Source organism: Corylus avellana, chromosome 6 (assembly GCF_965113065.1).
Source record: "Corylus avellana chromosome 6, dhCorAvel1.hap1.2, whole genome shotgun sequence".
NCBI classification, from domain to species: domain Eukaryota; kingdom Viridiplantae; phylum Streptophyta; class Magnoliopsida; order Fagales; family Betulaceae; genus Corylus; species Corylus avellana.
In genome coordinates, this window is record NC_142495.1 from 16041775 (window position 1) to 16067861 (window position 26087).

At 35.0% G+C, this 26087-nt stretch overlaps 1 protein-coding gene and 1 pseudogene across 1 annotated transcript; one reads left to right on the plus strand and one right to left on the minus strand.

Annotated features, from left to right (window-relative positions):
• The first annotated feature begins 17566 nt into the window (after nt 1-17566).
• Nucleotides 17567-19262, plus strand: LOC148584940 (uncharacterized; annotated as a pseudogene).
• A 143-nt stretch (nt 19263-19405) lies between these two features.
• LOC132187922 (protein FAR1-RELATED SEQUENCE 4-like) lies at nt 19406-20220 on the minus strand. The gene is made up of 2 exons (XM_059602343.2): nt 20169-20220; nt 19406-20076 (listed from the first exon to the last, which is right to left on the minus strand). Exons 1-2 carry the CDS (start codon nt 20218-20220, stop codon nt 19406-19408), a joined length of 723 nt encoding a protein of 240 aa, XP_059458326.2.
• Between the last annotated feature and the right edge of the window lie 5867 nt (nt 20221-26087).

A 26087-nucleotide genomic window follows, 5' to 3' on the forward strand; every position in this document is an offset into this window, starting at 1 on the left:
GAAAATTGTATCCCAAAACTAGTCTCTGAAATTCTATATCTTTTCTTGAATGCAAAGAGGTCTATTTATAGGCTTAGGAAAGTCCTAGAGGCCCTATTAAACCTAGATAATTTAGAGGTCTGTCTCCTAGTCAAAATAAAAGTATGAAATCGGAATAGAATTCGTCCACATTTGTGTCCTTTTATTGTGGGGCGATTTTGTCATAGTAACCGTCCTAATTAGGAAAATACTATTTCATAACAAATTGTAGTATTTTGAGTTAGCTTTCCAATGCCACTTGAATCAATTCAATCCGATATTTGAGCAGAAAGTTATGGTCAAAAAATTTAGACGTGTACAGAATCTGAATTTGAATCCAATTCGAAATCTTATCCAATCTGAAATTTAATCCAATCTGATCTTTAATCTAATTTAACATTTTTCTTGGATTTTGTTAGACTTAACCACATCATCTAGGTCTTCTCAAAATATACTTTCTTCCAAACTTTGCATTTTTCCTTTAAAGCTGTAATTTTTCTTCAACGACATACAAAATACTAAAAATACAAAACTAACACAAAACATTAAATAACGACACAACTAAAGGATTAATTAATGTAAATAAAGGGGGTTCAAAGATGCAATATTTGACACTTATCAAACACCCCCAAACTTACATTTTGCTTGTCCTTTAGCAAAACAAAACAAAAAATACAATGAAAGCAAGAAACCTAAATCCTCTTTTGTGGGAGAGACGATTGCATTTAGCATATGCAACAAGCCTTTTAAACCCCTACGCATCCTTAGTGGACGAGTGAAGTCTCGTGAGGGCTTAACAGGAATGATACCCACAAATATTGTGCACTATGTTGTTAACAAGAAAGAATTTTCATGCAAACCATGGTTCTTATTTATGAGCAAGCTTAAAAAGACAAACACCTTCATCATAGTCAATAGGAAATCCAAAATCAATTCACTCATAAATGGACAATTTAGACCTCATATGTTCTGAAAAGTGTAAAGTGTAATTAGCATACAATCATGAAGCTTTCAGTTTAAACTCAAGACAAGTTCCATAAAATTTGTAAAAATCTCTATCAAATGAAACAACCAAGGCAAGATATGCATTTTTTTTTACAGGCTCTACAATGTCTAACTCCCTTAAGCTTTCTAATTGACCCATGTAACAAGTGTTAGGCCAATGACTCCCAAGCCAGGTGGCTTTTGGGCATTAGATGTAGAACATCCCTAAGGGCTTAGTAACTCAATTCAAAAAGGCTACGAAGCCAGACTAGCCATATCTTAAATTAACACTGAATTTCACACATTTTGATGCGAACACTCAATGCTTAATGAGGCAAAAGGTCTGGTTACTCAGCGAAAAACTGAACATGTTCTTTCTGTTCTTTTTCCTTCTCTTTTTTTTTTTTTTTTTTTTTTTTTTTTTTTTTTTTATTATATCTTGCAAGCCAATGGTTATTCATCAATAGGTCATCCAACAAATCTCAAAGAAAACAAGCTTAAGCTCAAAAACATCATACCTCACACAAAACATGCTAATGTGCTTGAAAAAATTTATCTCAAAACAAGTGAAATCTCTTTTACCCAAAAATAAGTCAAAGGACACAGACTCTTAATGACATAATGATGTGTTCAACCCTTTAAGCAAGCTAATGAAATGCAAATCACAATTACAGTTTAACTTTAACATGACAACAACATAGCACAATTTTTTTTTTTAAATAAACAAATAAAAATAAAAATAAATAGACAAAGTGTTTTTCCGTACCCTCAAACTTGAATTACACATTGCTCTCAATATGTATTATAGAAATACATTACAGGAAGTAAGGAAACATCAAGGTGTGAAAATGGGCAGGGCATCCTCCAAACTCAAACACCAAAACACCTGTCATCAAAACTAACAGCAATTTTTATTTATTTATTTATTTTTTATAGAAACGAAACTCAAAGGATTAATTGTTGTTAGAAACAAAAACAAATAAAAATAAAATGTAATGAAAAAGGAAAGAAATAATTTGTGGAGTGAAGTGTAGAAAATAAACTTGAGGAGAAAACTTTACAACGCTTTCCCCGATCATGTGGATGTCCAACCAATCCCTTTCACCCATTCTTCTTCAAAACTTCATACCCCTCTAGAAGGATATTTCGCCATCTTATGTAGAATTGCTTGCTTCGAAGGATCTTCTTAGGAAAGTGGTTCCTAGATTTGTGTGCTTGTGTGCACAAGTCCTTGGGTATCTTGACATAAGATGGCTCTTTGAGACATTCAGGCGATGAAGCTGTGGATTCTTGATGTGTCTCAAGAGGGACAGTGATGCTGGCATCGGCTTCAGTACTCATTTCCATGTCACTGGGCAGATCATGATTTGTTGGGGGGCTCACTGTTCTCATGGTGCTCAACTTGCTCAAGGTGCTCATCTTCTTCTTCTTTTTCTTCCTCCTCAATGTTATCAACAATTTTCTCACTCTCAAGTGTGGTGGTGACTTGAGCATGCTCAACTTGCTCTGCGTGCTCGTCTTTGTTATCCACAATTTCCTTCTTATCAACCATGTAGTGTAAAATGAATGGACATTCGCTTTGGTGGTGAGTAGGATTATAACAATATTCACAAAATAGAGATTGTCCCCACTTATTTATAGTTATGATATAGGCCGACCTAACTGCCTTGAGTTCCGCTATTCTCCTTTTTAAATCATCAATGTGAGCAGTTGGACAAAATTGAAATACCTCATCTTTAGGAAGATAATTTCTTATAACACTTTCCTCTCTTTCAAAGTTGGAAGTGGCTTGGACATGCTCATGATAAGAATTTTCGGACTCATCCTCATCAATTATGTAGTGTCCTTTAGCCATTAGCTGACCTTGAAGCTCTTCTTCCTCATTGTTATCATCTATGCTCTCGTTGTCGCAATATTGAGTCATTGGGTCAGGTTGATGTTCAAATGGATGTTCATTATCACTCTTGCCAATCCATTCTTCCATCCCTGCGGTAGCTTGAGCATTGGCATCTTTGAGCTCTTGATTGAATTGATGCAGTTCATCTTTGAGCTCTTGTATAGCTCTGTTTTTAGCCATGTTGGACTGGTCGACTTTTTCTATTAATGTTTTCATCATGTCTTCCAGTGATGATTGTGGTGCAAGCTGTGGCACTTGAGTGGTAAATTGATAAGCAGGAGGTTGAGTTTGATGATCGAACTGCATATAGTCTGAGTGGTGTACTTCATCAAATTGGTGAGCATAATTTCCTGTAGCCTGAGCTGACCATGAGAAATTAGATTGGTTGCTCCAGTTCGGGTTGTAATAATTGGAATTTGAATCAAACCCTGGACTGGAGAAACTGGTGTTCATTTGCTCATATGGAAAATTAAAAACTTGTCCCAATGATGGACAATCACTATAATGATGATAAGGATTAGAGTAGTATGATCATGGCTTATGTGGGTAAAAATTTTAAGGGTAGTTAGTAGGAGCTGGTGTCCTATAACTAGGAGATGCATTAAAATCATTAAAATGAAAATTCATGCTCCCCCCTCATTTTTTAGCATGCAAATATCCTACATAAAACATTAACCATTTTTTTTTTATATATTTTTAAAATAAAATAAAAACTAAAAAAAAAAAATGACTAACTAACAAAAAATAAAATAAAACTAAAATTTAGAAACTCACAAAAATGACCAAAAATAAATTTTTGGCGAAAATCTACGGAACTGCTGCAGTTGCTACCTTTGCTGTGAGTGCGCTCGATCACGCTGATGTGCGCCTGATTGCGCGGCAGTTAACGAGCGCAGGTGTGCTTGAGCTTGCTATCTTGGCCCCGAGTGTGCTCGATCGTAGTAGAGCTGCGATCGATCGCGCTAACAGGGGTGTGTGGACGGTGCTGTGGCAGAACTGTAAAACAAGCCAAAACAAAACAAAACAAAACAAAAAACAACAAGAAAAATCTTTTTTATTTTTATTAGTAACATGAATAAAACAAAACAAATTGCAGAAAAATAAAATCCTAATAATAACTAGTAGAAAAATAAAACTAATTTAGAAATAAATTAGTTTAAAAAATTGAACAATTCCCAGCAACGGCACCAAAAACTTGTTGTGCAAATTTATTTAACTCGCAAGTGCACGAATCGATTGTAGTTTAATGGATTGCAAGTGCAAGGTCGAACCCACAGAGAATTGTTTTTTTAAAAGATCAACTTATATCTAAACTAATTTTACCCTAACCTAGTTCAGAAAGGGTTTTGATTTTGATTTTGAAAATTAAAAGACAAAACATAAACTAAATAAACTAAGTAAATCAATAGATAAATGCACTAAGGATGTGGAATCTATACTCACCAAATCATAACAACATATTTTATATTCATCAATATTAATCCGAAGTTCTCACAATTTAAATCTTATGTATGTTTTACTATCCTTCAAAGAATTAATCAAAATCATCTCATGTATCCATTCATTAACCAAATCACAAAAGGAATCCAAATTTAATTGAAACACCAAATGTATCCGTAGAACAAATCATAAGGGATATCTAATTTTTATGAGTTAAAAACCAAGCAATCAATTATGTGAAATTATCCTAAATCATCAAGTGTATCCTTGAATCACAACAAGATATCCAAACATCATGCCACATATTGAGAAGAAATAAAATAATTGAAATAATAAATCAATAAAATCGAAATAATAAAAACTTACAATAAAGCGATGTTGTTCTTCATCGGTGAGACTTTATCCCCAACCTTAGTTGATAATTTAGCTCCATATGACTACGAAACTAAAACCTAAACCTAAACCTAAAGAAAAACTAAACTAAAAGAAAAGCTGTGGATTACATTTTATCTCCAAAATTGTATCCCAAAACTAGTCTCTAAAATTATATATCTTTTCTTGAATGCAAAGATGTCTATTTATAGGCTTAGGGAAGTCCTATTAGCCCTATTAAACCTAGATAATTCGGAGGTCTGTCTCCCAGTTAAAATAGAAGTCTAAAATCGGATTAGGATTCGTCTAGATTTGTGTCCTTTTATTGCGGGGCGATTTTGGCATAGTAACCGTCTGAATTAGGAAAATCCTATTTCCCAATGAATTGTATTATTTTGAATTAGCTTTCCAATGCCGCTTGAATCACTTCAAGCTGATATTTGAGCGGAAAGTTATAGTCCAAATACTGAGACATATACAAAATCTGAATGTGAATCCAATCCGAAATCTTATTCAATCTGAAATTTAATCCAATCTGATCTTTAATCCAATTTAACATTTTTCTTGGATTTAGTTAAACTTAACCACATCATCTATAGGTCTTCTCAAAGTATGCTTTTTTCCAAACTTTGCATTTTTTTTCCTTTAAAGCTGTAGTTTTTCTTCAACGACCAACAAAATACGAAAAATACAAAACTAACACAAAACATTAAATAACGACACAACTAAATGATTAATTAATGTTAATAAAAGGGTCCAAATATGCAATATTTGGCACTTATCAAAGATCAATCTGCATCACTCCACGCTTAATCACAATGTTGCGAGTCTGAATTTTGTCTTGCAAAATAGATTTTTCCTCGCGAGTGCACTTCCTTCGAAGTGTGGACTCCAAAATTGGATATACCATGATCTGCACTCATCAAGAAGAACAACATATATGCGTGCACAGATGATCATCAAACCCCAATGATTAAGACATAATAAATTGCCAAACAAGAACAAGAGTTAAACTGGACTAGGCATTTTGTCAAACACATGGAGGATATGAAAATGAAGCATGTTAACAATGAGATGAGGCTAAAGAACAAGCATGCTTACATACACCATAAAGAAAGGCTAAAGCATAAAAACACCACAAATGAATCATTTCAAGAGGATAATTGAAAAACAAGTGCAAAAACTTCATTTAGGCAATTTATCGAACATGTGGTATGCATTGAATATAGACTTGGGAAAAATACTTCATGAACAATGGAAATACCTTGCCTAAGTACAACCCAGACAGTAGCTAAGGCATAACAACAACAAATGGGTATCATTCTGACAAAAAAATGCATAAATTTTGAACCAAAAACACAAGCCCAACCTTGAAAACCTAGGTTTCAAGTCTTCTAGAAAATACAACAAGAGGGAAGATTGAAGCTTAGAGAACATACCTTGAGGTTGAGAGAATCACTTGCCAAGAAATCAAAACACCACACGGCACCAACAATCAAAATGACACACAAAAAAAATATTGGAAGAGAAGAAAGACTATCGGTGTGAGAAGGGAAAAAAATGAGGGTTTTTTTTTTTTAAAAAAAAAAAAACTTGCGAAGAGGCTGCTGAAACACGCTTGTCTGGACAGCTAAGTGACGTGTTCGGACATGCCACGTACCCCCCCCCCCCCCCCTCAAACTAAAACCAAAAACAAAAAAAAATTAAATTTAAAAAAAATTTGAAAAAAGACAAAAAAATTGAACATAAAAACTTGTATAGATGCCTAACACCTCATGCGTGTCCTTATGAACACCCTAGCAAAATGGAGTGATCAACATACTACACAAACACCAAAGATTCAACACATGTATGAAGCAACCTGTTTCGCGAATGCAGCAAAGTAAGCAAGAACTAAGTAAACTCATGAGAAGGGTGTAGTGCGTGAGAACTCCCATTAAATAAGATTTCATCAATTGAAAAGAGTATAGACAAACAATTTGTATAGGAAAGACAAACAGTCTGAATTAATCATAGTCAAACATTATCATGCTTGGGCCTAGATTCCTTCATTCGATACACTCCCCTTGAGACATATCATTTGCTTTTCACCATGTCCTTTAGTGACCATCTGTTTCCTCAATGACTTGGTCACTGATTCTAGGGTTGAAAATCTAGAACCGCTAACCGGTTTGTTAACAGCTAACCGCTTTTCTTAAATATATATATTTATATAATAATAATAATATTTATACTTATAACATGATCAATTGATCATTAAATCACAATTTAAGTATTAATGTATTATTACTATAATTTATATGATTATATCACATGATCAATTGATGATTAAATCATATGATTATATAATAACAAATGATACATGTATGATAATCCAACGTATGTTAATATATTATAAATTATAATTATACATATATGCATATTGAATAATATAAATGTATAAGATCAATATTTAATCATGTGATTCAATGATAGTTCAAATACTTAATCACATGATCAATTGATCATTAAATCATATGGTTAGATAATAACAAATTATACATATATAACATGACATAAGTATACAAATTCATACTAATACAATAATTATTAATTATGTACCTAGAGACTTAGTTCCAATATATGTTATAAATTATAATTTTACATATATAAGAATAATAATAATAATAATAATAATAATACCAACTCCCCCCTTAGTCTTTTGATTCTAATATAAATATATTGTTTGTATGTTAGATAATATATATATATATATATATATATATATATATATATATATATATATATATATATATATTGTCCACAAGGGCATATGGTTTATATTTTTTTTTTTGTCCACACTTGTCCCACACCGACAACTGTGGTAGTTGGTAGACTTTATGTTTTCAAGTCTACCTCTCTTCAGACTCTTCTTGTTTGTCCCACATCGAAAACAAACCAACTTATTCCACTTTCACTCATCTATATAAAGCAGCCCTTCACTACCTGGCTAAGACCAACCTCACTAAGACCAAGGAAGCTTGGCCAAGCCCAAGTCTGGCGCGCCGTAGGTGCACAAGCGGGGTTTTAGTGCAATTTTTTTTTTTTGGCGCGTCATAGGTGCGCAAGCTGGGTTTCAGTATTATTATTATTATTATTATTATTATTATTATTATTATTATTATATTAAAAGTGGAGGCAATTATTTATCTGCTAACCGCTAACCGGGCGGTTAATTGCCTAGCGGTTAGCGGAGGCGATTAGTAAAATTTACTAACCACTTAGGCAGTTGTGATTAGTGGTTTTAGCCACAAATTGCTAACCGCAACCGCCTTTTCATCCCTAACTAATTCTTTCTATAGGGACACACTGAAGCAAACATAAGTCATTGATCACATTTATGCTTTTAGCATCTTGAAATTTTTTTTTTTTTTATTATTGAATGCGCATATTTATGCTTTTAGCACATATGAGAAAATGCTGGAATGTTTAGGAGCTAGGTTCACCTAACGAGTTGATCAAGTTGATTGAACTGACACTGCCTATCTTCCTTAACAAAAATGTCTTATTAGAACTCCCAAAAACATATCAAAAATACAAACTTCATAGGCGCATAGAGTGCACAAATTCGATCATGAGTAGAATGACTCTTACTCCCTCAATAGTATCCAAAAGAACAAGGCAGATCATAAACATATGAATCATCATATGTAAGTTGCAGAAGTGTTGACCCCACACACATGCAGGATATGCATTTATTAACAATACACGAGACAATGAACATTGAACAAGGAAAAGAGAAAAAGGAAAAAAAAAAAAAAAAATCACACCAAAGACACACAAAAACAATAAATAAATAAATAAAAAAGCCCTAGAATACCAAAGAGTAATGAAATATGCATGAATTCTAGGCATGTCATGTGCCCACTTAATCTAGGTGAGTCCACTACCACTTCCCCTCAACGGGTGAATGGTATTAATCTTCTTGACCCAAACTTTCTTCACATCAGGGACAAATGTGTGACTCTTGTCCAAGACATCTAACCGTGTTACTACTCCCCTCATCATGTTGAATAATTTCTCATAACTATTTCTAGAATGGAAATATTCTCTTTTAGGCTCATGACTATTCAACTGAAAATACTTAGGACGGATATGTCCAATTTTACCACAATTATGATAGGTAGGAATAAACCTTTGAGACGGTTGGTTCCTTAACATATGCACACTTCTCAACTTAGAACGAGACACATAGGAATCAGTTAAAGTTCCCTTTCCTTTCTCACCTCTGGAAATTGGAGGAGAAATTGCCTTCTTTTCAGCCAGCCTCCATCTTTGAAGAAGAAGCAATATTAGTAGGAAAAAAAAAAGCAGATTTATCAAAACCTAATCCAGTTCTATCAAATGAATGTTTCTAATTATGTAGCATTTGATTTAGCTTTTCACTATTTTTTTTTTTAAAAAAATTTCTTGATTCATTTAGATCATTCTCTTAGGATTTCACTTTGGCAATTAGCTTGTGATTTTCAAACATCATAGTATTATGAGTAGCAAGAGAATCAGTTAAGGAAACATAAAGTTGATCATTTTCAAGATTAACCTCTTTGAGTTTCTTCAAGTGCTACTTATTCAACTTTTTCAGTTTAGTGCATTCCACAAAGAGATTATTATAAGCATTTTGCATATCATCTTCCTCTTCCAATTCATTATCGGACACATCTTGTTTGTTTTGAGAATTAGACTCACTAGCCTCATGCTCACTCTCATAACTAACCCTAAATGCTGAGTAATTAACTCCGTGTTCAGCATCATCCTTGTCTGACTCATCACTTTAAGTCACGTTAAATGCCTTGCCATTTGACTTTCTCAAGTTAGCACAGTCAGCACAAATGTGCCCATGCCCTCCACATTCATGACACTTGCGACCTCTAGGTGACTTATCTTTCTCAACATTCTCAATTTTTGATTTCTTAGAAAATTGTGAATTGCTATTTCTGAAATTTCCATTCTTGGGTCTAAAGAATTTCCTAAACTTCTTAGCAAACATAGCTATTTCTTCATTATTCCCAGAATCCTCATCAAATGAACCACAAGAGTTAACCTTAACATTTTTTGCCTTAAGAGCAATATTCTTGGTCTTCTTGTGTTTGGGTAGAATTAGCTCAAAAGTCTAAAGTGAACCTACAAGTTCTTCTACTCTCATTGTATCTAGGTCTTTGCACTATTGTATGGCAGCAATCTGAGGTAAAAACCTCTCAGGTAACGACGTTAAGATTGTCTTCACAACTTTAACATCATCCATTTTCTTTCCTAAATTAATAGTAGAATGACACTAAGGTTTGAGTAGAATTCATCAAAAGTTTCATCTTCCTGCATTTTAGTCTCTTCAAACTGAGATACCAACATTTGAAGTTTCGAAGTTCTTACAACCTTAGTTCCTTCATGTGTGGTTTCTAAAATTTCACAAGCTTCCTTAGCTACCTCACATCAAGAAATTCTTGAAAATTCCTCATTTTAGACAAATATGAAGATGGTATTTATAGCTTTGTCATTGGCAGTAGCAGCATTCTTTTCCTCCCTTGACCATTCGGCTATTGCTTTGTCTCACGTCAATGGATTTAAAGTATGCTCTCATACGAATTTTTCAAAGCGTATAATTCATTCTGTCAAAGATGGGAAGAGAGTTCGGTGCAACAATATGAGACATTTGATATGGAGTCTCGTATCACACTCAGGAAATAAATTCTTCACAGAGTGAACCCGCTTTGATACCAATTGAAAAAACCTAATTGACTCCAATTAATACCTATTCAAATTGTATAGGTGTTTACAAAAATATTGTGAGGAAATAAATTTGACCTTACACAAAATAATCAACCAAATACAAACATGTAATGAACAATAAAGAACACAAGTATTTGGTTACGAAGAGGAAACCATTTAGAAAACTCTCTAAATGTAAAACCTCTCCGAGGCAGCTAAACCCAAGAAATCACTCTACTATAAAAGAAACAAGAAATTACACAATGTCAACTTACAAAACCTTTGATTGTGACAATCTAGTGTACTAGACAAGTGACCCACTTGTCTGCTACCACAGTAGCTCTTCCAGAACCTCTGGGGTTTCTTCCATGTGATCTCCTTCACCCGAACTTCGATTGACTTCAAGTGTTGATCATAGAAACGTGGATGAAATTTCTCACATTTACCTTAAGAGAGATCCAAACGCTCTAGTTCAATATCTCTATCACTCTCTCTTAGCTCACCGTATTCGCTCTTTTAATACATACATAACAATGTGCATACATCTTGTTTAAAAAGAAATTCGTACAACAATTAAGCGGCCGTGTCCGAACAAGGTTAAGTATGTGTCCGGACACGGCTAGGGTTACATATGCATAAACTCTCAATGCCCGGACACCAAGCCCAGTGTTCGAACAAGTCTTCGAAGTGAACACTTGAAATTTCTGTAAATGCTGTTCGGACACGGCTTTTGGCTGTCTGGACAGGTCTTTGAAATAAACTTTCTAGAAATGCTATCCGGACACGGCTTCAGGATGTCCAAACAAGTCTTAGATCTTCAAGGTGAACTCTCTGGAAATGTTGTTCGGACACTGCATTTGGCTATTCGGACAGGATACTCATTACATGCAAACCACCGAATGTGCCAAAACATAAACTAACACATAATATAAAGCAAACCTGATAACAGCATGAAGATCTCAAGGCAAGGTCTATAATGGCAACCGTACCACTCGTGGGTTCTAGAAACAGGCTACCTATAAGAGTAATAACCGTGTAAGTCTAACGACTTAGTAAATAAACCCCACGATAGAGTATGACATGATAAAGTATTGTTTGGTTAAAAAGTGGTGGTGTACTCTTGGCGGCAATCGCCTAAGTATTTTGATCAAAAAACTAATGCTTATAAGTCATAACTATCATATATAGTCTATCCGAAATATTACCACTTCTCAACAGGATTGGCACTGTCCCGAGAGATTTGTAATACAATGCCAGTGCCCCGACCATTGTACATTATCGTCCATAACACTAGCAGCTTGACTAAGTCCGACCTTGGGTGGCCTACGCTACTAGTAATGTACGTCCTATAGTGACCAACCATTAGACAATGGCTATGCCATCACGAGTAACCATAGGATCTAAGACCCATATAACACACATTTGACCATAGAATCAAGTCTATATAGTAAGCCCATGGCCATTATACCATACAATGCATCCTATCAACTAGTTATTAACACAGTTACCAAGTTGTACAAAAATGTAAGTATGCTCGTATCATATCCGTGCTTAGTGATGAGTGCCAAATATTATATATTTGGGCCCTTGAACACTTGTATTAGTTAAGCCCTTAGCTTTGTTATTTTATGATATTTTTGTTAGTTTTGGTGTCTTAGCATTTTGCGGGTTGTTAAGAGAAAACTGCGGTTTGAAGAGGGAAATTGCAAAGAAGTTAAAGATTTCTGGAAGTGCGCTCTAGCGCAGGAAGACCATGATCAAGCGCACGTCCGCATCAGCCTTAACACGCAGTGCTTAAGTGCTGCACCACAAAAGACCTAAAGACCCGAGTGCACTCAAGCGCACTCACACAGACATGGCAGTGCCGAAGCCCTAGGTTGTAGTATATATTGCATTGTAACAATATGTTGGGAGGCGATATTTAGATGTTTTCAATTGATTTGATTATGTTGTATTTAGTCATGAGAGGCTAAATCCTTCAACTAAGGTTGAGGATGAAGCCTCGCCATTGATGTACATTCATACTTTCATATGATTGTTAATACAATTTTGATATTTAAATAAAGTTTGATGTTTTATTTTCATTTCAATTATGTGATTAAATTCGTGTGATTGATTGTGATCATTTACTTAGCAAAAATTGGATATTCGATGTGTTTCATCCAACGGATACATCAAATGATTCAATTTAAATTGGATATCTAGTGTGATTCATTGATTAAACGGATACATTGGATAATTTAGTTTAAGTTGGATATTCGTTGTGATTTGTGCAACAGATTGATTCATCGAATCTTTTAATAGGGTTTATAAAAAAATAGAACACGTTTGGATTTTTATCATTCTTCGGATTTATGAACAACAACATGAGAGTGTGTCGTATTGATTTGTTGTGGTAGATTTCGAAAGCCTTAGTATTTAAATTCATTTGATTTCATCATTTTATTTAGGGAAAAATATAGAAAAGCCCCCCAAACTACCAGCCGTTTTCGATTTAGCCCCCTTATGTGCCAAAAGTGATAAAGTAGCCCCCCAAACTACCAAACAGTTACATTTTGGCCACTCCGTTAGTCAACACCGTCAATTTGGATAGAAAATGCAAAATGACGTTGTTTTGTTACGGGTAAGTTACTAAAATGCCCTTTTATGAAAAAAAAAAAAAAAATTAAAACAAACAAGCAAAACGGCGCCGTTTTGCTTGAAATTAGGGTTCCCTTACCCTAACCAAAACAGCGTCGTTTTGGTTAGTGGTAGGAATTAAAACAAAATCTCCCAACCCCGTGCATACGTTCCATCCATCCAGCCGATCTTCTCACTCATGAGAAACCTGCAATTTTTTTAGGGTTTTCTTATGTTAAGTGATAAAATATTCATATTTTTAACCCTTAACTTACATGCTTTAATCCTTTGGTTTTAGTTAATTAGGCCATTTTAATTCCTTTTTATGTTTTCCATACTTTCGTAGGCTTTTGGAAGAAAATGAAGTAAATTTGGAAGATTTGGGCACAAAGAAAGAAAATGGGAGAAATGGGAGCCCTTGACACTGCGATCGATCACAGGTCACCTACGATCGAGCGCAGTACTAGAGAAGACACAGCACGAAACAGGCAACCAGCGATCGAGTGCACAACAGAAGAGGTTCGATCGCAGACCTGTGATCGAGCGCACACGGGTTGCGATTGATCGCACCCGTACGCAGGAGACACATGAAGCTGCAGCTAGAGTGTCATTCTTTCCATATTAGGGTTTTCCAACTTCCAATTGTAATAGGTTTTGAAACCCTACGAAATTCCTAGGTTTACTAGTTTGTCAAGAACTTCTAAAGCCTATAAATAGACCCTTAAGCCTCTAGAATAGGTATGCTTTGTAAGGAGAAGAATTCGAGCTCTTCAAGTTCAAGTTTCGGGTTTATTCGTTTCCTTTCTTTTCTTTTCATTTATTTTATGAAGATGTTTAACATCAACTCTATGTGTAACTAATTTATTTAGTAGGGCTAGATTGAAGCCCTAGTTATGTTTTGTTAATATTCAATATTGGCGCCTTTGTGATGATCTTGTTATGATGTCTAACTTGCTTAATACCTAGTTTCATGAATTCCTCATATGTGTGTGCCTAATCAACATGTGCATGTGGTATGGACTAGTTAGTTAAATCAATTTGGATGACCAAGCCCTGGGTTTAACATAAGTAACAAAAGATATCCACACCGGATTCTTGGGTTAATCAATATGGGGAACCGGGAGTAGACACCCTTGCCCTAGGCCTCATGTGTTTGTCGATTTCCGTAGTTTTAGGCTTTCTTAAAAAACAACTTATTAGGCACCCATGCTAAATCCTTTAAGAAAGAAAATAATTAGAGTAGACACCCATGCCTAATTCGTTGCTTAGGAAAATCAATAGCTTAATGAGTAGACACCAATGCCCTTAGGTTGACAAACATTAGATATTCATAACATGATCAAAACATTAGCATATTGATTTATTAGCTAAATATAATTAGTGGTGGATATCAAAGCCATACCTTTTTATCATTATCAATTTAAATCCAATCTCTTGTTTTATTTCACTTTGGGAATTAATTTTAGACAAAGATTCAGCAGTCCTCGTGGGAATAACTCTGTATTTGCACACTATACTACTATGTTGACCGCGTGTACTTGCGGGTAAAACATCCAGTTATTTGCCTATTAATTTAGGTGGGTAATTGTGGAACAACATCTTACCCAACCCATTAAACACCGAAATCATAGGGGGAAAGAAGTCTTCCTTTGAAGATTTCGGCCACTGAAGGTAACCCACTAAATTTAATTGAGTTGTTCCTATTTTTTAGGGTTTGTGGAGAATGGTTTTGGTCGTTTTGTAGTTCTATTGATGTTTTGATTTAGTGTGAAGGAAAATTGACTTTCTAGTGAAGGAAAGTGATATGGGTCCCTATGTTTTTGTGTTTTTTTGTGTCTATTTTTTCCTTGTCTGTGGACCCTTTGTTTTTTTTCTTGGTATATTTTTTTGCTTGTCTGCTTATTGAGGGTTTTGGTTTCACTAAATAATATTTGAAGTTATTGGTTGATGGGTTTATTGTCTGCTTATTATCAGATGGGTTGATTGTCTGCTTGTTCTTCTTTTTTTTGCATTCTGTCTTCCCTTTTTTTCTGTGGTCCCCTTTGTTGTAATGCACACCATCTGTGGTCCCCCTTGTTGTCTGCTTTAAAGGAAAAGAAAAATCTCAAGAAACCATGACAATAAGCAATACATCATCAGCTCATAAATAAATATATTTGGAATACCCAGAAAGAGATAACAAGCACACAACCCAACTGACCGAAAATTAATAAAAAGAATGTATACCCAATTGTATAAACTCCCTCTATGTGGAGAAATCAAATTGTCAAAAGCAGAGCACCCACCCTGCTTCTAATTTTTATATTTCAACCAAGAAAAAAGAAAGAAAAAATAGATAGAAATAACCCAAGCCATTAGCATACTCTTCAGCAAATAAACATCTAAGACTTGAACTTTAAACTATCTTTGCGACCTTTAATCTCTTCTTTCTTGTCCTAAACATTCTCAAGAAGCAAACGGACTAACATATCTCATTATCTTTCTCCACAATTATCTTTTTTTTTCTTCTTCTCCTCCCTTTTGAAGAAGCAGATTCACAAAACAAAAGCACATGTGAATGCCACCCAACCCTCACACCTTTGAATTGAAACCACATGCTAGGTTTTTGTATATAGGCACAATAACAAAAACCATCAAATTCGGCTAGGGTGTATTCAATTTTAGAGCCATCAAATTTATAGCTTGTTTTTTTACTTGTCTGTTTTCCCTTTTCAGTGGTCCCCCTTTTATTTGTGGTCAATGATAAAATAAGTAGGAATACCTACAGCTTGGGTGTATTCGGTTTTGTAGTCCCTATAAAATAATGCCATATAAAATAATGTCATATAAAATAGTCATATGATCATATAAAGCTACATGTGCCTTTATAATTGGGTGTACATAATTAATGACCATATATTGTGTAGATGTGATCCCGGGATGTGCCCCTACTTTAGATTGCATGCCTTGTACAATTTAACTTTAATTTTTTTTTTTTTTTTTTTTTTTTTTTTTTTTTTTTTCTGTGAAGTGACTTTAATTAATTAGTTAAAGTTAAATTGTACTTAATATCTAGTTGATATTTACTTAAGCTTAATTTTTTTTAATATTTTATTGAGTTGTTAATTTTCTTTAATTATTTTATTGTTTAGGATGACTATACGAGAGCTTGTGTTTGAGGTACATTACGGTGGTAAGATTAATAGGGGGTTTACGTGCACATGTGGGGGGTGAGGTAGATGTGCATGATGAGACGTATGACGAGGACAAGTTGTCATTTTTTTAGATTAAGGGTATAGTCAAAAATTATGGATACAAGTCAGGAGATCTGGTGTATTACTTACAACCAGGTTGTAGTATTCAAAGTGGTTTGAAATTAATTTCATCAGGCTATAATGTCTTGGAAATGGTTGCTGCATATAAAGGGGTAATGGTTATTGAGTTGTACCTTGTTTTATTTGATGAGCCTACAGTTATTGATGATGAATATGAAGACGATAATGATGATAATGATGGTGAATATGGGCAGATGTTTCCCTCAATCAAAGTCTTTAGAGAAGCTATTAGAGAGAACAATTGGAACAATGGGAAGGATATAAGGTTTAAAAAAAAATTACCTAGCCAAATGTATTGTGGTATGCAGGGATCTAGGTTGTAGGTATCGGGTTTACGGTCGTAAATGCAAGGATCAAGAGTCATTTGAAATTAGATCAATACAAGACAAACACACTTGTACAAGGAAGCATAGGAATTCGACTGTGAAATATGGATGGGTTGCTGATAAACTTATTGACAAGTTTAGAGCACAACCTAACATACCGTTGAAGGCAATTCTTGGGGAAGTCAAAGATAAGTGGGGTGTTGATGTTAATAATTGCCAATTGTATAGGACTAGAAGAATTGCAAACGATTAGACAAACGAATCGGGGTAGTTGTGTGATGATGAAGGTTAATAGACCTTTACCTGACCATCCAGCATGTTTCCATAGGTTGTATTTCTCATTGGCTGCCATGAAGAAATGTTTTCGAGCTGGTTGTAGGCCTATCATTGGGTTGGATAGATGTTTTTTTAAGGAAACTTATAAAGGACATCTTTTGTCAGCCATTTCAAGGGATGGCAATAATAACATGTACCTAGTGGCTCTTGCAGTTGTTGAGGCAAAAACCAAAGACAGTTGGATATGGTTTCTTGAGACTTTGCTCTTGGCACCCCCTGCACAAGGATGGACAATTATTTTTTATTGTCAAAAGGTAACTATATTTTAAGTTCATTATGTTTCTTTGCTTTTGTTTTTCATTGTTTTCATCAAAAGGTAACCAAGTGTTGTTTATTATTCATTGTGGTTGTAGGGGCTGCAACCAGCGTTTGATGTGGTGCTTCCCGGGCGTGAACATCGGTTTTGTGTGAGGCATTTGTATGCGAACTGCAGAGACATAGGTCATCGTGGTCTTGCATTGAAGGACAAGTTATGGGCTACGGCTGCAACATACACTGAAGCTGAATTCCATAAGGAAATGGATGAATTGAAGCATATAAGCGAGGATGTATACAACTATTTGTCTAAGATTGACCCAAGCGCATGGTCCAGGGCTTGGTTGAATACATTCCCGAGGTGTGATCTACTTGTGAATGACCTGTGTGAGTGCTTCAATGCTTACATCCTGAATGCACGTGACATGCCGATCATATCCATGCTGGAAATGATAAGGAAGAAGTTGATGAAGAGATATCAAACAAAGAGGGATGGCATCCGCACCATGACTGGTAGGCTTTGTCCAAGGGTTGTTGCCAAATTGGATGAAATTGGACAGATTGTTGGGCATTGCTACAACACATATGCTGGGGCTGGGTTATACGAAGTGACACACAATAACAAGTAGTATGTTGTGAATTTGTTGAGGAGAACTTGTGGCAGTAGACAGTGGGACTTGACAGGAATCCTATGTGCAAATGCAAGGTTTGCAATTTGGTTTTTTAATGCAAACCCCGAAGATTATGTAGATGATTGGTATACTGTTGAGATGTATAAAAAAGCCTATGATTAAATTGTGTATCTAATGCCTGGAGAGGACCAATGGGTGAAGACAAACTACGACCATGTGGACCCCCCCATAAGTAGAATACAACCAGGGAGACCTAAAAAAGTAAGGACAAGGGGTCCAGAAGAGCCAGTTAATCAATACCGTATGAGGAAGGGTGGAGTTAGGATGAGATTCGGCAAATGCAAAGGGATTAGACACAATAGCAGAACATGTCCACGGAACAGAACAAAGGCAGTGAATTACAGGAGAAAAAGCAGTAGTGCAAGACAACATGAGGTGAGCTACTACATGTTTTTTTTTTTCGTTTTATTATGTTAATGTTTGACAAGTTGATTATCATAGGTACAAGATGGTAGTGGTCCAAGTTTGCATGGTCAAACCCCAACTCCCCAGCCAACCACTGATGCTGAAACAGTAAGTTCCCAATTGTTTAAATGTCATTACTCATTACAATTAGTTCATTATATTTGATTTACCAAGTTTACATTATATTTGCAAATTTCCCAAGACATTGATGCATCTTCTAGAGGTAGAGGTAGGGATAGGGGTAGAGGTCAGTTTCAACCTACCCCAGAAGGGTCTACTAGACTGCAAAAAGGTAGACCAAAGACTAGGGAAGGGCCTACTGGACTGCATAGAGGTGGACCAAGGATTAGGGGTAGAGGTAGAGATCAATTTCAGAGTACAGTCCACATAGTCAATTTATATGGGCCTTCTCAATATCAAACACTACAGTCTCAGAGCAATGCTAGTGTGAGCAAACTATGTATAATATTATTTCATAGTGGTGCATTTTACTTTTGGATGAAACTTAATATTGTAAAATGTTACATAGTTTTAGGGTACTGTCAACACGGTACGGTTGTATGGGCCTCTTCATACACAGTCCACACAATCTCAGAGCAATGCTAGCGTTAATGTGAGTACTTCATACACTAAGTGTTTCTTTTATTCTATTTTCCTTTGAATTTGATGGTTGGTTAATGTGAACACACACTTGTCAACGCAGGAACATGGAACATCGCAACCAAAAGCGTCTACTCAACCAAGTGGATCTTCTCAGCCTTCTCAACCACAGTTGGGGCGTACTACTGCATGTACATCAACGCCTGCAAGAAGTAACTATTATACCAACCGTGGAGAAGACAATTGCAGTAATGGAGGCTAACAAGAAAAAAAGGAAAAAGCCAGATTGGCAAAAATATTAGATCCAAAGAAAGGGATTATAAATGCTACAATTGGTCATTTTGGATGTGTAATATATATATAGTTAATGGTAGACACATTTACCTTGTGAATGCTACAATTTGGTCATTTTGGATGTGTAATATATTTTTGTTGCATTCTCATTAAATAGTTACGCAATGCTTTGGCATCTCCTTCTCCAAGTAACTCATTCCTTACTTTGTTAATGTAATTTCGACAATCTTTCTCTCCAAATGGAAGATTCTCATACCCACCCACTTCAATAGTAAGAGCTTTGTAATTTTTACTTAAATGGACTCCAGCGTCATCTAGTTGTACAAGCTTTCTTTTCACACGAGAATTTAACTTCTTATGGCATCTATAATATTTTTCCTTGCTTGGGCTTACTACATGAGTGTGTTCAAGCACGACACTAGACAATGTAAATCTTCCATATTCACTTAATTTTGCATTGATCTTTGCCTTGCACCCCATTTTCCCCATTGGTTTTGGCCTAACGATGTTAGATGCTTTGCTTTTTGACTTGCCCTCACGAAGACATGCAATGGTGAAGTATCTTGCATTTTCATTATCTCCAACTATATGAGATCTTTTTGTCACACCAAAACCTACTTGCTTGGCATACTGCTTATAATATGATAAAACATCATCTTCAGAATCAAACATCATACCAACCGTCAGTTCTTCAACCATTTGATTTTCACGAAGGATTATATCTAATCCATCATTGTCCTCATTATCATCCACATCTAACTCACATTCAATTTGCTTTCCATCTATATGATAAAAAATAAAACAAAGTTAAAAGGAAACAATTAACATAAGTTTAACAAATCATACAATACAAGCAAAATTTTTTTTAACTAACCAATTGGAGGGCCAAGAGGAGGCTCAAAAGCTTCATTGTTCCTCACATTCATCATTACACTCGGTATCAATGTCACAAATTACAAGAGATCCTAACTGGATGGAGATAAATTAACTCTTTAACTTTTGTGCTAAAAGAACCTCTCTACCAAAGAAACAAAAGACAAACAATGGGCATTAGTTCTTCATGCTAAGCACCAAAATTGTTAACCATTTAACATTCTTCAATCAAGTCAATCCACAATCAAGAAAGCTAAATAACTGTCCTATACAAGGAAGCTAAATAATTGTTCTTCCATTCAAAAATCCAAGATAAAAATAAATAAATAAATAACACTTCCATTCAAAAATTCAAAAATAATTTTTTTCCTTCTCAGAAATGGCTTTTCTGTGTGAGACTTTTAAGTGCTTATTGTCTTCATGGTCAAAAAAAGAAAGAATCAACTAAGAGGGAAAAAAAAAAAAAAAAAAAAAAAGGAACACTGTCGAATATGATGTATGATTCTGTTATGTTAATCACTTTTAAGAGGACATGGTTTAGTTGCTTTCTCTTGTTTATTGCAGCTCTTTTTGAAGTTCGTTGATACTGAACGATTTCAGGGGCAAGTCTATTTCACTTCAAACCCATTATTATTCTCTGATGATTTCACTATGGGAGAGGCAACTAATAGCATTTCTCTTTTAGAAGTACAAAAAGTAATCAAACAACCAGATGTCATCAACAACCCCTAAAATATCTCTCAAAAAAAGGAAAATTTACCTTTACATAGGGGTGAAAGTTTAGAACCGCTAACCGCTTTATATATATATATATGACAATAAGTTGTTGGAGTATAGTGGTAGTCAATCCCATCTTTCCCGTGTCCTACCCGGGTTCGATCCCCCAAACGGTAATAATGTTGTTTTTTTGTTTAGGTTTTATCTTTTTAGTTTTTATTATAAATATAGTATTAGAAGTGTAAAACGACATCGTTTTGCACTTCTATATATTCATTTCTTAGTTTAGTTTTTCTAACCCTAAACCTCTCTCTCTAGCAGCTCGGCCTCTCACGCCTCTCACTCTCACGCACTCTCACTCACACCGGCTCTCGCGCTCTCTGAGCTCGCCGTCTCTCATCGCCAAGCAAGGTAAGTTTAGTAACTTGATTTTGATTTTGGTATGCTTACACCATTTACACAAGAATATAAGATTAAATGTTTATTGTTTGATTTCTTTATCTTCTTCTCAGGTGGTTGGACAGTACATTGACTAGTCCATTACCTTCTTACCTCGGCAGTTTGCCAAGCTTACAAGAACTGTATGTAGCAATATCTCACAGTTTGGAATTTATTTCAATATTTCAAGCACTAGGTTTTTTATTTTGGGATTTCTTCAATTTCTTGGATTTCTACTTAAATCTGCACATGATTAGCATGTAAGGGTACATTACTAAGTTTGGATTTGAAGATTATTAACTATGGTTGTTTAGCTTTTGTAGTCTCTGGTTCAACTGCTTCAGTTTGTGATTGTTGTGTTGTTCTTAATGTTGGAGTCTAATGTTGTAGATTTGAATAGAAAAGTCATTGCATTGACATGGTAATTGCTTATGCATTTTACTGCAATACCCAAGAACTAGCATCATGTTGAATCTGCTTGGGTCTGGGGATACTCCTTGCTTATTATTGATGTCTGCTGTTTGGATTGGTTGGTGAATATATCACTTGTTTGTGAAATAGGTTTATATATATGTCAGGTGCTTTCATCTTTATGGCCATTTTGGCCACAACGTACTATGGATGGCATGAAGCACCAATTCATGCCCTTTCTTTGTCGTGCATAGAATTCACAAGTCCAACCAACCAACCATTCTAACATTACATTGTCACTTCGTTCAACTCTAATAAAAATAAATAAAAGTATTTTTATTAAAAAATAATAATGAAAAAAGATTTTATTTCAGTTTAGAATATATTATGCTCATTCATTTACATAACACTATGTGATGATTAATCTGTTAAATTTGTGTTCAATAGGTGTTCTTATGGTTGAGGACAATGTTAATTTAACAAATGTTATTACTGAGTTTATTTACAATTACCATGTATTAAGCAAATGTTATTGTTGCTCATTATTATCTATATAATAACAGATGGATGACACTTTGAGTAATGCAAGTAAGGCCATAGACAAATGTACCCCTCCTCTTCACATAGATTCTACTAAAAATGTTGAAACCCAATCATCTTCCTTCAACCCAAAACAACAACAAACCAAAAGACCACCTACAAATCAGTCTATTGAGCGGGAACATTTTAAGAAAGTGGAACCTATTAACAAGGACAACCCTAAAGTTAGTTACAATTATTGCCAAAGGTTAATAGGGTGTCATTATAGGACAAATGAAATGTCACCCATGATGACCCACCTTACCTACAGTTGTTAAAACTCTCCACTTAGAAAATTTAAAGTGACCAAAGGTCAAACTCTATTGCAAATGTCATTTATGAAATCAACAGAAGGCGCTATTAGCAACCAAGTTAGATTCATGAAGTATGATCCTGAAAGATGTAGGACTTTGTTGACCGAGTATTTCATTGAAAGTGAGAGGCCTTTTAGGCATATTGATAGTCCTTCAGTTAGAAAATTACTGAATGGAATTGCACTTAGGTTCAAATTACCATGCCGTATTACTCTACAAAAAGATTGCTTGAAAATGTCTGAAAGTGAAAAGCTTGTGTTGAACGGTTTTTTGAGTGGTAAAAGGGTTTGCTTAACTACCGATATATGGACATCTATTCAAAATTTGAGCTACATGTTTGTTACCGCGCACTTGATAGATAGAGATTGGAAAATGCATAAAAAATAATCAAGTTTTGCCAAATTTCCGATCATAAAGGTGAATCTATTGTAAGAAAGTTGGAGGCTACATTGTTAGAGTGGGGGATTGAGAGTGTTTTTACTATTACAGTTGATAATGCATCGGCCAATAAGTGGGGGATTGAGCATATAAAGGGTAGAATGCAAAATAAGCCTCAAGCTGTTTTAGGAGCCGAATTCATTCATATGCGGTGTGCTTCCCTTATTTTAAATCTTATTGTAAAGGATGGCGTAGATGACTTGAAAGATTGTGTTGATATTATAAGGAATGCGGTGAAATATGTGAGGCCTTCACTGGCAAAGATGGCGAAGTTTAAAGATTGTATAGTGTGGGAAAATATTAAATGTGCGAAGATGGTGTGCCTAGATGTTGCAACTAGATGGAATCCTACATACTTAATGTTGAGCACCGCTGAGAAGTACCAAAAAGCTTTTGACCTACTAGGTGAAGATGATGGCCATCAGTTTGTTGTTCCTTCAATTACTAATTGGGAAAATGCTAGGGCACTTGTGAAATTTTTTAAGGTTTTTCATGATGCCACGTTGAAGTTTTCAAGTAAATGTTAATAAATTAGTTATTTGTAAATTCAAATTACTTTACATTATTTATTAATTCATTTCAATTATTTATTACATTTTAGGTTCAACTCATGTCACCTCCAACTTATATTTCATGCAACTTTGTCTCATTCATCATACATTGAATGATGGGTGTCTTAGTCTTGATCTTATCTTGAGTGCTGTGAGTTTGAATATGAAACTTGAGTACGAAAAGTATTGAGAGAATATAGATAACATCAACTTCATGACCTATGTTGCTTTTATTCTTGACCCCTGTTCTAAGATGATGGCATCAGCGTTTTGGTTGGAAAGATGCAATGGGCCTGAGTGGGCAGATAAGATAAAGGAAATGGTGGAAGATCTTCTAAAACGTTTGATGAACCAATACATTAAGTTTCATATGGGGCCGTCATTTGTTGATGTGAATATCAAAAGTTCAAATGATGCTTATGTTAATTTGCTCGTGATAACTCGGAAGATAACGAGACACAATTTAGAAAGATGTTCTCCCAACATGTTGAGAAAGTGAATGATTTGCAATGTAGGTCCAAGTTGGATCAGTATTTACATGATGAGCCTGTAGCAGAAACAAAAGAGTTTGATATTTTGGCTAGGTGGAAGATTCATGCATCCATCTACCCTATCTTCACAGAGATAGCTAATGTTGTATTGGCTATCCCTATTTCCTCTATTACATCTGAGTCTGCATTTAGTATCGGCGGACGTGTATTGGATTCATTTAGGAGTTCATTGTCTCCAATTACTGTTGAGGCCTTGATTTATACACAAAACCGGTTATTGGACCACTTAAGCCATGATGAGTTTGATGATTTTTTAGAAAGTTGTGATGATATAGGTAAATGTTTTTAAATTAGTTATTTGCAAATTCATTACTTATTAATTCATTTAACTTGTTCTATTGTAGATGGGCCTCAAGCTTCAAGTTCAATGACCGAATCATCTTTTGGCTTAATAAATATTTAATTGAATTGTCATGGTAATTAAGGTTATTAATTCATTACTTATTAATTTATTTATGCTAGATGCTACTTGCTAATGTTTTCTCATTTCTGCACAGGTAGGGACTGCCATAAATTTCTTTGGTTTGAATCCACCTAGAGTGGAAATGAGACCAAAAAATGTTGATTGAATTTTTATGAAAAATGTTGGTTGAAATGGGTTCTTTTGGTTTATTGAATTTTTATGAACTTTTTTTGGTTGATTGAAATGAGCCTCAAGCTTCAAGTTCAATCAAGTTGGGTTTTTTTTGTTGCTTTTGAGTTTATGAACTTTGTTGTGTTTTATTTCTATGTTGTGTACAAGACTACAAGTGAAGTGATGATTTTGTTGTAATTTTATTTGTATATTATATGTTGTGTAGATTTGTAGAAGGTGACCAACAAGATTTTTGTATATAGCAATTTTTAATGCTAAAATGGCCATGAAAATGAAGAAAAAAAAAGTTTATAGTGAGCAAAAAGAAGGTTTAAAGTAAGCCCAAAACTGGTCAAAAACTGGCAAAAAAAAAAAGCTCAATAAAAAGCAGTTAGTAAAAAAGCGGTTAGTCGGATGCGGTTAACCGCTACCCAGTTAGCAGAGGCAGTTGCGTTTAGCGGTTTTAACCACTAGCCACTAACCGCAACCGCTATTTTACCCCTACAGTTACAGATGATGGGTTGCAGGTGATGGCGTCTGACTGTGAAGATGGTCGGCGGCACTCTCATCTGCAGGTGGTGGAGTCGCTGGTGGGCCGGCCGAATGTTTATGGAGGGAGGGAAAAAATTTTGGGTGAAATTTGGTGGGAGGGAAAATAAGTGTGCTGCAGAGAAAAAAGACAAGAAAAAAAAGAGGATGCTCATGGGACTTGAGACAACATGGCAGATGACACGTTGGCTCCACATCATTCCGGAAACTACATTTGGGAAAATTTTCCGTATGCCTAGCATTTCTCAAATTTTATACCAAATTCTACGTTGATGGGTGAGTGGCATTTTGTCATCTTCTCAAAATTATTCCCTTTCTTGACAGTATCCCCTGACTAGAAACTTTAATACTTAAGAACTTAGATTCTTCATAAAACACAAAATCAAACGTGGGTATCCCCCCTTCAAGGACAGACGTGAGGAAAAGCATAAGAATTTAACCTCAACTCAAATTTTGTGTATATATATATAAACAGTCCCTTAGTGACTCCGATTCATATTTACAAATTTGCAAATATAATTAATCTAACCAAAAATATAGCATATAAAATTAATCTACAAAACATGACCCAGCAACAAAATATTCATATTCTCAGTCTCTTCAAAAGACAAAATATCCAACGGAGAAAGATGGGTGATTTCTTACCGTGAGAGCTGATTAAATACTATGGTGCTAAAGCTGCCATGGAAGAAGAAGAAGAAAGAACAAAACAAAAACAATAAATGACGGTGAGAATTGTGGCAGAGAAGAGAGGACGTGTAGGAAGGAAAAGCAAGGTAAAAAACAACAGAAACATTG